Source organism: Apis cerana, linkage group LG2, assembly GCF_029169275.1.
Source record: "Apis cerana isolate GH-2021 linkage group LG2, AcerK_1.0, whole genome shotgun sequence".
Taxonomy (NCBI): Eukaryota; Metazoa; Arthropoda; class Insecta; order Hymenoptera; family Apidae; genus Apis; species Apis cerana.
The window spans coordinates 10,232,378-10,245,905 of record NC_083853.1 but is presented as its reverse complement, the minus strand read 5'-3'; the positions used below and the strand labels follow the sequence as shown (position 1 = coordinate 10,245,905).

Below are 13,528 nucleotides of genomic sequence, written 5' to 3'. Positions count from 1 at the left end.
ATGTAACAAATACAAGCAAGGAGCATGAATTTTAGACCAACGTTCCTGTGCCTTTCACATCGTCTAACCTCTCCATGACAATGAGAACGTACGAATAATAAAATTGATGAGAAGATCCCAGATAGCAATCGATGTTTTAAAAACATTCACATAATTATCTCCAAGGATATAGTATAAGATTGAATTTAAGAATATCATATAAATATAATTATTCATATGCTAATATATGTAATTAAAAAAAAATTGCTTTGTAATTTCTTTTTTAAAATGTTTTTCCAAAAAAACGTCTCTACTGTCTGGGACATGAGCGCGAATAGAAATGGCTGGAGGGTGAGACGGACTAAATAAACAAAATCAAGTGTACAAATAAATATAAAACGTATATTTAAATTAAATGCCACAAAGTATCTTGTTGTATGTTCTTGCGTCATGAACGAAGTCAGAGCTGTACTAGATTTTTTCTTCCGCCTCATTTGCTTCTTCTCTTCATATTCTTTCCCTCCACGTGAAATTACAGTGCTCTGAGACGACGAACGAACGTATTATCTATGTATACATACGCGCCATTTTATACGCGGAATAACGGAAAAAAAAAAGCAGAATCGTTTCTGTCGCTTCGAACGCGTACCGCGAACGATTCGGAACCGGAAGCAAACAGTTCATGCGAATCGACTCCACAATTCTTTCTCTTTCATTCTTTCTCTCTCACTCTCTTCCTTTTTGTTTCTTTATTTCTCTCTCTCTCTCTCTCTCGCTCTCTCTCTATTAAACTCTAAAAATAAAAGAGGAAACTTTGCAACGATATGCAAAGCCAACGGAAAAATTATTTTTTTTTTCTTTTCCTTTTCCCCTTTTTCCTCTTTAAAACGGTCGATTCTCTAACACACCGCAAACGTACAATTCTTTTCTTCCTCGTTTTAAGCGTACTCAGTCTTATGCGAGCCACGAAATGTCTGGTGCACCACAGTTTCACGCGGGTTCGTTAAATCGTAGCGAATCTGACGAGCAAAACGAAAATACTAGACGCGTGATCCGGACTGACAGGTTCTATTTAACGAAAAAAAAGGAAAGAGCAAGAAAAAAGAATACAAATTAAATTAGTCGAAACGATCGATCGAACGTAGGAAGGTTGTGTTTCTATATCATCTAAGGAAACAGCAATAACAAAATATATAAGCGATGAAGAGAATGCTCAAATTGAAAACGAATATTATTTAACGAGTGATTTTCTCCCGTGATTTTTTCTTTTTCTTCTTTTTTTTTCTTTTTTCTTTTTTGGATACGTAAGCGTAAACGAGAAGTTAGATAATACGCAGGAAATAATAGCATCGATAGAAAATCTATCGCGCTTCGTATCCACATCGTGTTTAAACTCGCGAGAATCGAGTTGCGGATAATTCGTACGAGACGAAAGTGTTCCTCTTGAACGTGTCTCTTAACGTTTATATCATGATAAACAATGAAATTAGTATTATTGCTGTGCATTCGCTTAATCGTGGACTATGTATTATTGCTTTGCGAGATTTTTCCATTTTCTTTTTTTTTTCTTTTTTTTTTTTTTAAATCTTCCCTTTCGAACGATCACGAACCACACTTTCGAACGATCGTGATCATTTCTTCATTTTCTTCGCAAAAAAAACGATAAGAAATCTTATCGATTGTCTACGATAGATAGCGATTTTTTTTTCTTTCTGTTTCTTTCCTCTGTTTGTTGTTGTTGTTTTTTTTTGTTCGACGTACAGCGTTTAAGGGTTGTTGATTATTGTTTTTTTTCTTCTTTTTCTTTTTTTTTCTTTTTTTGTATGTCTGTCGTTTTAATCGGTATATTTACAACCTCGGACCGCTCGAAACTTACTCGAAGCTCGCGCGCGAAATAACATCGATCGATGAACACTAACGTGTGGTACGTAGTAGATACTATAGTTGGTAGTAGTAATAGTCTAAAAAAGATCATACACATATTTCGCGCATGCACGCAGCATTTCGTGCGCTACAAGCATGCACAGGGCACTTGTTATGTACAGGAGATATTCACACGCTATACGTACACGTGTATCATTAAATATACGGCCTACGTAAGATTTTTCTCGAATATACAGCGTTTAAGGTACACTCGGAAACGAGCGGTTAACAGCATTCGACGCCTGTAAATTTTTTACTACGATTTTTTCTCTCTTCAACTCTTTCTCTCTCTCTCTCTCGCTCGCTCGTTCTCTCTCTCTCTCTCTCTCTCTCTCTCTTCTCAATAGAATTATTTTTATATACATATAGATTTATATATGTATATATATAATATATACTTATATAGATTTTTTTTTCGATACCATAGGTACATGTAATTGCTTACGCGATTTATGTACAAATTATCACGGTTTCAGGTAGCCGAGAAGATCAGTAATTAAACGAAAACGAAATCCGGCCATGTCGGTCCGTCAACGAATCTCATATTTTTTCCATTCGCGCGTATTCGAACGATAATTTATTGCTATCGGTACTTTTTTTTTTTTTTTTAATTTTCTATTCATCTCTTCAATTTTACTTTTCAATAACATATTCGACGTTCAATCGATGAGTCTCGCTCGAGAATTATTATTTCTTTGCAAGAAACACGCTGCTACTCGCTACTATGGTCGCTAACGAATCCTTTAAGGCGAAATTTATGGCTATAATCGTAAGGCGATGCAAGTCGTTTATACGGTCGATGAAGAAATCGTGGTGTAACTTGCAAACAAGCGAGCGCATCGATCGATCGTCGTCCAAGTTCGATTTATATCGAACAGAACAATACCGGGCCGATATGACTGTTCTCATCTTCGAATAATAGCGATAATAATAACATTGCTGGCATTATTAATTTATACTGCGCGGTAACGAAAAAAAATCAACGTCCCTTCGTCGGCTCGACATGACGTGCATCCACGTCTTTTCTCCTCTATCCCTTAGACTAATTTCTCTCTCCATACTCATTTTCTATTTTTCTCTACCTACTGATAATTGTTGTTATTATTATATCCCCTCTCTTCCCTTTCTTTCATCCTTTCTTTTTTTTTTTTTTTCATTTTTCTTGCTACGTTCATCGATAAAACGAAATGTTACAATTTATCGAATTAACGACGCCATACACACGGAAAAGCGGAAACTCGAAACGAAACAGTACCTCTTTCAACGCTTAAAAACACAATGCACGGAGCGAATTTAATTTTCCTAAGCGGCAAACAATTGTAATCGAACTAAGCGCAAATTTATAACATTCCTTCTTTCTAATTTTTTTCCTTTTTCGAAGATCGACAGTGATCCAACAATCATTCGTTCCTATTTATTTCACCCTCTTCTCTCTCTATTTCATCCCCTATCATTTGGCCGCCTATCTCACTTCTCTCTTTCATTAACGCGTACGCACGATTTAGAATAATCTTGACTAATCAGTTAAATATCACAATCTATGATAAGAAGTTCATAAATATATGTATATATATATATATGTATATATGTGTGTGTATATATATATATATATATATGCATAGATATATGTCACCAGTCACGCCATGCTGGAAAAACCGACACAGCGTCGCAAATTAGAACCGACACAGTTTTACAAAAATAAATTGTCTCGGATGTGTTAATGTGTGATGGTGGTGTGAACGTTATCTACTATATACTCGGGACAATGTGTACGGCTTGCTATACTCGTCTGTCAAAAAATTCATAGAATTTCCTCCTAAATTTTTCATCAACTTACATTAGAAGAAGAAGAAAAAGAAGAAGAAGAAGCTAATTTTACCTAAACGAAATTCTCGGTACAAATATACTGCTTCGAACAAAATGATACTTCTTCACCAATAATAGAACATACCAATTAAAATTTTCAATAATTTTCCATAAACGAAACGAGAAATAGTGATGTTAAACGAGTTATTGTTTAATGCGTTTTCTATGACACGTACACGATTGTACGTAAAAAAGATCATCGTAGAAAAACACAAAAGCGAAAGAAAATTAGAAGAAGAAGAAGAAGAAGAAGAAATAGTACGGAAAAGAAGAAAACGAAGAAGAAACAACGGTACGTGATGAGGTTGTAGGTGTATGTGTATATGTATATACGTAAAAAGAGATCGTGATAAAAAAAATATATATATGTATATATGTATACTATGATCTATGTATGTACATGATGAGACCCTCTGTACGCGGACCGAATTTAATTGGAAAATAAGTTGAAGTTTCTACGCGTACGACAATTCGATGATCGGCCACTCATGGCTAACTACATTTACATATCTTATTAAACGTATTTACAGGAGGACAATGTCGTAAATCTGATTATTCTCTGGTAGATTGGTATTTACAAAAAAATTCCTGGCTGGTGTTTTTCACGTTTTTCGCAGAAAAAATGCGTGTCACTCAGCGGTGTGTCTTCGAAAAGAAAGAAACCAACGAACACTTTCTTACTCGTTTTAGCTACTCTTATTTAGCTATTCTTTTTATTAAAACGTTTTTAAACGTTCTGTATAACGAAAAGGAAAAAAAAAAAATAATGATATTTTCTTTCTTTTTTGTTGGCTGGTCATGTGATCCTTTATCCTTTGCACAAACACGCATACACACGAGTTGACTAAAATTTCGATGTCGTTTCATTCCACTTGTTATCGTCGCTTCTCTCTTCTCGCTCAAAAAACCTCCACGAATTTTGACTCGTTTGCTTTTCCTTTTCTTTCTTCTTTCTTTTTTTTTTATACCACGTTTTCACTTTGATGTCTTTCTTTTTTTCCTTTCTCTATTCCCTCCCTTTACTCTACATTTATCTTTCCTTCAAACGAGTCGCGTTACAACGAGATGCAGCAATCAGAGTACGAATCTCCTACCCCTTCCGATTCTGCACCGAGAGAGACTTGCAACGATTTTCGGTAAAAAAATTGATTTCGCGGACAAAGAAATATTATGTATATATATCAGTCGATGTCCTAATATCTATCTACTGCCAATACAATTATAATGCTTGAAAAAGGGGCTAGCATCGATATTGTTGCACAATTCGATGATGCCGATTCGCTTTTCCGTGAAAAATATATAAAATCGGAACAGAAGCATCGTTACGAGATTAAAAAATGCTATTTTATTTTGCATTGTAACCTCTTGGAGCGAACAGTTGAAGGGGGAATAACGATAATATTTCGGGAATGTTTTGCAACGATAATCGTGAATTTGACGAATCGCGTATTTTTATTATATCGATTGCTCGCCTCCATCTATTTTTGTAAACAGTTTTGTAAACAAGTAAGTATCGAAAGAAAGATAAGAAATTAAAAAAAATCTGGAACGTGCTTCTGTCTTTGTTTCTGCGAAACCCGACTTTTTCCAGTTTTACGCGTATATCCTCTAAAGTGAACGATCCAATAATGCGATTAACGCGCCTACGAACGTCTGACGATGGTGGTGATTCTTTCTAAGAAAACGATCATCGGCTGGCAGAATGTAGACGTGACGCGGTACAAAAAGAAAGGATCATTGTTGTTGTTATCGCATTCCTGCTCGAGATTACTCGTTCCGGTAGACAGAATAAGCATGCAAAACATCGTACCCATCTTGTTTTTCCACGTATGCGAAATTGCTCGCGTACATGTTCCCACCGTGCGCATGCTCATCACATCGAGGCTTCACCGAACATCAAGACTTTGTCCCATTCTCGACAGGCTTCAGACCTTTAGACCATCAACGACGGCGACGAGGACGACCATGAAAAAAAGGATCTCGAAAAAAATAGGAGGTAGACAAACGCCCATGGCGCACGGTCCTCAGCCTGGAGTGGGTGGGGTCTTATGTCAGTGAATATTAAAGTTATACTGCTTACGGGTGGACGAAATACGAAGCCATCGGCTAACAGCCAATGGCTCCGGGTGACAGTTCGACCAAGATATGTCCCCGAAATGAGGATAGGGAGAGGAGGTCGTCGTAGCCTCGACCTGTATCGCAGTGGACAAGTCCTGTTGATGGTACTCGTGTTTGATCCTCTTGGACTGTCGTTGCGTAACGGGACTCGCACGAGTCGCGTGATTCAGTCTCTTTCCGTTGATCTGTGTCGCGTGTTGCTGTTCCAATTGTTCCAGTTGCTCGAGTTGATCCATCGGTTCGAACAGCAAACTGGGCATAGACGATATAGGAGAATGGGCGATATTGTTGGAACGTGGTAGCTCGACCAGTAACTTGGATTTATCCTTGTAAACGGGGGAATAGATGGTCATCGCCGCTTCCTGGTCGATGTCCATCGGTGTCTCAGCCTCGAGGACCGTCGTGACCAACGACGGTTGCGTACACGTGGCTGGCAGTGTTGCTGGCACAGGTATAGCTGGGGATGCTGTGCTCGGTATCAGCGTGGCGACCGACGACGATTCCTCGTTATTAGCCGGCAACGGTGATAGAGATGGCAACACCACGGATATCGGGGCCATCATCGAGCTCGATTGCGACGAACCGGTCGAATTCACTAGCGTCGACTCCAGGCTCCTCAGCTCCTCGTTGGCGAAGTCCTCTTCGAGCTTGGTCTAAAAAAGAGAAGCGTTGGCGACTCGCAATAAGAATCGTAGGGCCCATACGAGATGTGTTGGCGTTTAAGTGCCCAAAAGAAACCATGCCTTACAGGTTTAGTGGAGCCATGCGGGGCCAGACACCGATAAAGCAAATCAACAGCCTGCAATAACAAAAACAGAAAACAGGTATCAACCGACACCCTACTTGCGGACTACTGGTCGCAGCTGACTCGTCTGGGTCATCGATCGATCCATGTTTGTCAGCTACTCTCTTACTACTCTCTTTTTCTTCCGTTTCTTTTCTCTCTTTTTCTAAATCTTTTTTCTTTCTTTCTTTTCTTTTTTTTCTTAGCCTCGCTACGTTCCGTCTAGTGCGTCTTAAGAGATCTACGAAAGAGAATGATTTTCGGGTATCGATCGATAACTGACGCCTGACACCTTCTCGAAAACTTGGAAGGAACGAGTGAATTTTAATCGACGGGAAACCAGATTGTTATATCACCTACATCGAATCTAGTTTCTATTAAAAGTACTTGCAAGCGATCGATATAACGCACGACCAGCATTTATTTTTTTTTAATTAAGATCGACGTGATCTGTGGTCATGACAACCCTCGAAGGATTCGTACATTTCTTAAAGACGCTGCGGAATTTTATTCCCAATGAAATATTTAACAGAAGAAAGTTCAAAAATTTATTGAACTGCGAATCTTTATACACTTTTCTTTCGAATTGAAGCATTCGAAGCCGTTGAAAATTTGCAAACTATTCTAAAAATTCGAAATTCTAGCTAATGTTCGCTCTAAAAAGATGTGCTGAATTTTTCGAGAATTAATATATTTCTTCCAAAAATGAAATATATAGAAAAAAAAAGTATTTGAAATAAAGAGGTTCGAAAGTGAATTTGAATAGATTAGAGAAAAAGATAAATTACTCCACTACTCGTTTCATTTCACCATTGATTTTATCAAAGGATAACGAGAAATGAAAGTTTTATTGTATCCATCAAATATCAAATATCGGATCATGCATAAATATCACCTTATAAAATGAAATTGAATAAGGAGTACATATTTATAAACATTTATAAATAAAAAAAAAACCGAATTTTAATTATAGAATTTTTAGGCAGTGAAGCAAATTTCTTTCAAAGCTTTGAAAATTCTTGATAAACGATACACAATGTTCCTAACGATACATTCACGATTACACGACGATCACAGAGATATCTCAAATAGAAGTACGAAAGAAAAAAACAACAATTTTTGAACACCAATGGAAAATCAATTTTTCTTTCAACCCAACAAAACAACTTTCATTTCCAGTCAACCAAACCAAAGAATACAAAAATATTTTAAATTTCTCGTCTAATAATTATATACATCTTTCTCCCAAAAAAAAAAATCACCATTTACAAAATATGATCGACAAAATACAATAAATAATGGTACTAATTTATACATATATGTATAAAAAAAGAAAAACTAACAATAACAAAACAAGAGGACGTCGCAGCACGAAGGATCATCACACCGTACACTGTGTTACCAAGAATATGTATATACCACAGAAGAAAAATCGAAGAATAAAAAAAAAAAAAAGAGAACAAAAAGATACAATAATATAATAATATCGATACGGTAACTCCTTACCTTTGGCAGTGGATATGTGTCTGGCAGCGATAGAACGGGTGGCGAGCTGGGTGCTTCCGTTTCGATGGTCAAGGTGGGGGTGGTAGGTGTTAAGGGGTTCAAGCTCGAAGTCGCGGAAGATACGGTCACCGTACCGGTCACGGTCACTTTTGTCGGCCTGTTCGGGACATCTTTTGAGGCACGATGCTCCGCGAGGAGTTTGTCAAAAGTTTTACTCCGGCCGACGACCGTCCGGCGCAACGAGACCGTGTGCGCTTTGCACGTGAGCGACCTGGTGCAAGGTTTGCCGGTTTCCTCGTTCCACACTCCGCAATGCCTGTCTGGATCGTATTCCCGATCCTTGAGCAACGATCGATCAGTTTTGAGTCTCTTCCGACGAGGTTGACCCGTCGCCGTACCCGGACTTTTCACTGGGCTCGAAGCGATCACTGATCCTGAGCCGGAGTTCGATGTCTGAACAGACGATGGTAATGACTCAAGGGGTGATCGAGGCGACGAGGGGACCGATATTGACGTAGATGACAAGCTCGTTGAGATAGTAGGTTGTTCCGTGTTCCGTTTCACATTCGCGTGATTGATCTTATTGCTCCCGCTATTCGAGATCTGCGGCGATGACTGCGTCTTTTTCAATTTCGACACTTTGCAATAAGGTGTCTTCAAAGGAGTTTTTACAATTGGGGTAGAAGGAGGTGGAAAATTGACCGTGCCGGAAGGATGGCGACTTTCTGTGGCAAAATATAAACAGTGTTTAATATAGAGTTGATGATAAATACAAAACATATACTTGACCCAGAAATGTATGAGCTGTATGTATGTTACAATTATATCTAATTAAGAAAAATATAATATTTGAATATTATGTTGATGAAAAAAATAAGTGAACTAAGAATCATTTATATTCTTTATATTATTTACAATTAAAATTATTTCGTTACTTGATAAATATAATAGATTTTATTTGGAAATATAACGAATAGAATGAATAGAATGGTAATATAACGTACCCATATGTTGAATAAGAGCCTGTGGTTTGACTATTGCATGGCAGGTTTCACACACTACCGTGTAAAAAGTATCTCTTTCGGGACAAAATCCATATAAATCAATATCTGAAATAAAAATTACTTTATTAAAAAAAAAGGATAAGATTTTAATTCTTGAGGCTTCATATTGAATCAAAATATTGTAAAATACAGATTATAAAATATTATTTACCTTCTGCTGAGAGCCGTGTAACTGAGCTAGAGAGTTGAGCATCTGATTCTTCATCGCCTGAAACAAATCAAGTTTTTTTTATGGAATATATAATAAAGCAATCAGTATAGCTACAAGGACATTTCAATAGCAAATCATTTAATTATGTACGAGTAACATACAATGAAGATAAATATTTCAAGAGAAAATATAAAATAATTATTCTTATGCTTAAGTATAAAGTTCAAAATCATTATATTATAATTATAATTACCATGTTAAGAAAGATTACAATAAATCAAAAAATATTGTTAGCTTCATGTCTATTGAATCTTGTCCTTAAAAGATCTTTTTTCATTCATTTCCATCAGTTTCTAAGCAGAAATGTGAAATAAAAAACACAAACTTCTGGGTAAACAACTTTTATTATGTATACATTTCATACATGCATAATTCTTTCAACAAAAAATCTTATAAGAGAGAGAGAGCATAAATATAAAAATACAAGTGTACAATATATCGTTCGAATAAGATCTACTGAATAGCGCGATTCGATTAAGATCGTTTCGCGAAATTTTCATGATCCATGCCAATATACTATATGCTCTAAAGCTAAAGTTTCGACGCTCCGTATTTCACAGTCAGTTTCGCTACAAATTACATAATTGTCAGTGGAAAGGGCCGTTAAAATACGCGTGATGTTGCGAGAAAATATCAACCATGAAGCGCACTGGACAATTGTTGACAACCGTTTTAAATAAATGCATGTGATGGGCCCTAATGATGCCCTGCGTCAAGTCGACGGACAAAGGAGCATCGAAGTTGAGGTTAGGTACACGAGCTAGACGCTTGTCGTTGTCGCAGTTTTAAAGCAGCGACAGCAAACGAACGAACATTTCGATGAGATTCAGCGCACTTACTCAACGGCTTGTCTCGTCCGATTCTTTCGATCCAGCTGGACCAGGGCTGGCCGTGAAAGAATGTTGGGCTGTCACTTCCCGACATTGCCAGTGGCGCTCGCGTTGTGAATGAAACACGATGCGATTTCTCGTGTATATAGCGAGGCGAAAGTGTTTTGGGGCCGGGCCGCGTGGACTGTCAGGTACGGCGGATTGCGTACAGTCTATCTTTTTCTTAACACGACAATTCTTCGAATACATTTGCTCGTAGAGTATACGTGTTCTTTAATATATGAAAAACAATCTATCGAACGAAAGTTTTGACTGGCATGTCTCTGTCGGGTAACATCTTTCACAGACCGATACTGTATCACTTCTTTCGCGTTTGTACACCCGAATACGAGTAGCACGCTTCGGCGTACAGCACGCACATAGGGTTATTACTGAGATCCAAGCGCTTGCATTGGACGGACTGACGTGACGTCATCGACGTATAGTCGGCTACTCGTGCGCAACTACACGATCCAATCAGATGCTTGGATTTCTATCCTGTCTTGTCTCGTCGTGATATCTTATTGGCGATTGTAGTTTGCTCAGCAGGTGGATTAGAAATTTAAAGTTTTTCAAGTATTTTATCTATTTTAATTAATTTCTTTTTATTGTTTATAAAAAAAATATAAATTAATTTCAAAAATGAAATTAAACATTCTTTTCTTTCTTTAAGAAACGAAATTAAACATTCTTTTTCTTTCCATAAAACAACGTTTCTTCGTTGATATAAATATTACGTGATAACTATTTGAAGTTCTTATATTTTTATTTTAATTATCGTAATCATCGTATCATTCGATATTAAATTTTATATCGATAAAATAACAGTGATCGATTAAATCTTACGCAAGAAAGTTTTCAATTTGACTAGCAAAACATTGATGGTAGTGTCGATTAAAATTAAACATAGCATAACAATTTCAAACTTTTTTTTATCCTGCAAAAAATGATCTCTGATTCGGTTCCGTTTGAACTAATTGAGCTCTATTTTTTGAATCACCACGATGTTCTTGAATTTGTTTCCAGTTGATATACCAGAATGGTTGTTTTTCTCTTGGCCAGGTTTTAATCCGATTCACTAAGTCAACATTTCCCAAAGCATCCACTGGCAAATCTGATGGAATCGTTGATGTCGAAGTTGTAATAGTAGGAGCTGCTCCTAATGGTGCTCCTAGTGAATCGCTACTGCTCGCACCAAGTCGACTTGCAATTGTTTTTTCATTAATATTATTAATTGTTTTCTGTTCTTCCAAATATTGTGGAAGAACACCTGGATAGGGTTTACTGCTTCCGGCAAAAGGTGGCCTCTGTGATTGTACGGAAATAAAAATAGTGTATAAAATTACTACGTATTTTATCTGTAACAACAAATTTGAAAAAAGATTGGTTAAGTATGATACATCATTACATCATTACAAATTTAATTGCATTTGCAACAAAATGATTATTATAACCTAACATTTTACAAAAATAAATCAATTTATTCTTAATTATATTTTTTATTCATCGAAAGAATAATATTAATTTATTTTTTAAGAAAAATATATATATATATAGAAATTGAAAAATTAATGTAAAGATTTAAAAAATAATAATATTTATTTCTGATCTTTTATTAATTTCATTTTATAAGAAGAAAGTTTTATAATAAATTTTACTCACCATATTGCACGTGAATGTTGTTTAAAATACAGAAATATTAGAAATTATACAACTTGGAAATATTTATGACGTTTTTTAACGAACTATTATAACTATTCGATTTCACTGTTCGAAACTAATCTATTCAAAGCGATGCTGAGTGTTGTATATAAATCCGTAGACTGGATTCCCCACCATGGATACGATCGAGTCATACATCGATAGAAAATCATTGTAACTTCCCGTATTCCAATTGCGTATGCACAATTTTTAAGATATAAAGTTTTTTATGTCATAGGGAAAAACTTTACTCAATGTCATCACTAATGCCTTTCTCCTTTTGCCCGAATGAAACTCTCGTAAAATCTTCCTTGATACGCATATTTTAAACTATTGAATCAATTTAATAAAAACATTCTGGTTCAAAAGTGGTATCAAAAGTACTTTTTAATTTCAAAATTTTTTATTAGAGTTCGATAACAATTGAGAATTTAACATTTTTTTATTTTTCTCCAGAATATATTTTTTTTAAATAGAAAACAAATATTTCATTATAATAATTAATTATAATATAGCAGGAGAAATAATTATAGAAACAATTATATTACAGGATTAGTCATAATAAATTTTGTTTATATATTTGATTTATACATAACATAAAATTAATGACCTTTTCTGAATGATTACTATTATGTGTGTATGACAGTATGTTAATGTTTATTTGACATGATTCACTATTTTATTCATTTATGTAATTTTACATTATCATTTTATTCAATATTCATATATAAAGAAAATATAAAGACATTTTGAAAAATCTTATAAGAAAAAATTAATAATTTGAATTAATTATACTATGATCATAAATAAGTTTTTTCTAAAATTCATATCATATAGACATAGTTCACGATTGTTCTACTCTCAAAGCATAAAATATATTTTATTTTGTAAAATGAAATATATATTGTTAAATATTATATTTATATATGTATGTACAAATATACGTACGTATTGTATTCTGTATTGAATAAGGAAATTATTTCGAAGAAACAATCTTTTCATTCAACAATATAAACAAAATGACAGAGAGAAAAAAACATATATGTCAAAAGTTAAGAAAACTATATAGATATAAACATCGTATACGATTGGATACTTTGTTTATGTTTATAAATTTTCCAATTGATCAAAAACATTTCATTCAACATGTACCATTAACATTTATGTATAATAAGATGTTTGTGAAGATGCTGTGGAAATTCCAGAATCATAAAATAATTCGTATACGTTAATTCTCATACTTCGATTCTTCTTTGAATTCGTTGAATTTCTTTAATTTTCTGTTGATATACCATTGGCATGTATTAGTAAAAAATAGAGAAGGGATAATGATTTTTGTAGTCAGGGTCACATCTTGTTATTCTTGATAGGATCCTCTGGCAATGATGTGATTTTTTTTCCTCATCAATCATTAGTTTGAAATATCAAAAAGAATTATTCAACAATGATGAATAATTTTCATTTTTGTTAAAATGACAAAACAAATTAATTATTTTTCTGATTAAAA

General features: G+C 35.1%; 2 protein-coding genes across 4 annotated transcripts; both read right to left on the bottom strand.

Moving 5' to 3' along the window:
- Positions 1-361: 361 nt before the first annotated feature.
- LOC107996838 (ataxin-7-like protein 1) lies at positions 362-10,425 on the bottom strand. 2 transcript variants are annotated; one of them, XM_017055120.3, is made up of 6 exons: positions 10,291-10,425; positions 9,392-9,448; positions 9,181-9,285; positions 8,177-8,901; positions 6,635-6,685; positions 362-6,539 (listed from the first exon to the last, which is right to left on the bottom strand). In XM_017055120.3, the coding sequence occupies exons 1-6, from the start codon at positions 10,373-10,375 to the stop codon at positions 5,820-5,822; spliced, it is 1,743 nt and encodes a 580-aa protein (XP_016910609.2). In that variant the 5' UTR covers positions 10,376-10,425; the 3' UTR covers positions 362-5,819. The 2 variants fall into 2 exon arrangements, with proteins under 2 accessions (XP_016910609.2, XP_028521994.2); XM_028666193.2 differs by lacking the exon at positions 6,635-6,685.
- Positions 9,777-12,164, bottom strand: LOC107996837 (uncharacterized). 2 transcript variants are annotated; one of them, XM_017055118.3, is made up of 2 exons: positions 11,983-12,164; positions 9,777-11,678 (listed from the first exon to the last, which is right to left on the bottom strand). In XM_017055118.3, the coding sequence occupies exons 1-2, from the start codon at positions 11,983-11,985 to the stop codon at positions 11,253-11,255; spliced, it is 429 nt and encodes a 142-aa protein (XP_016910607.1). In that variant the 5' UTR covers positions 11,986-12,164; the 3' UTR covers positions 9,777-11,252. The 2 variants fall into 2 exon arrangements, with proteins under 2 accessions (XP_016910607.1, XP_016910608.1); XM_017055119.3 differs by having other exon boundaries at positions 9,777-11,627; positions 11,983-12,135.
- Between the last annotated feature and the right edge of the window lie 1,364 nt (positions 12,165-13,528).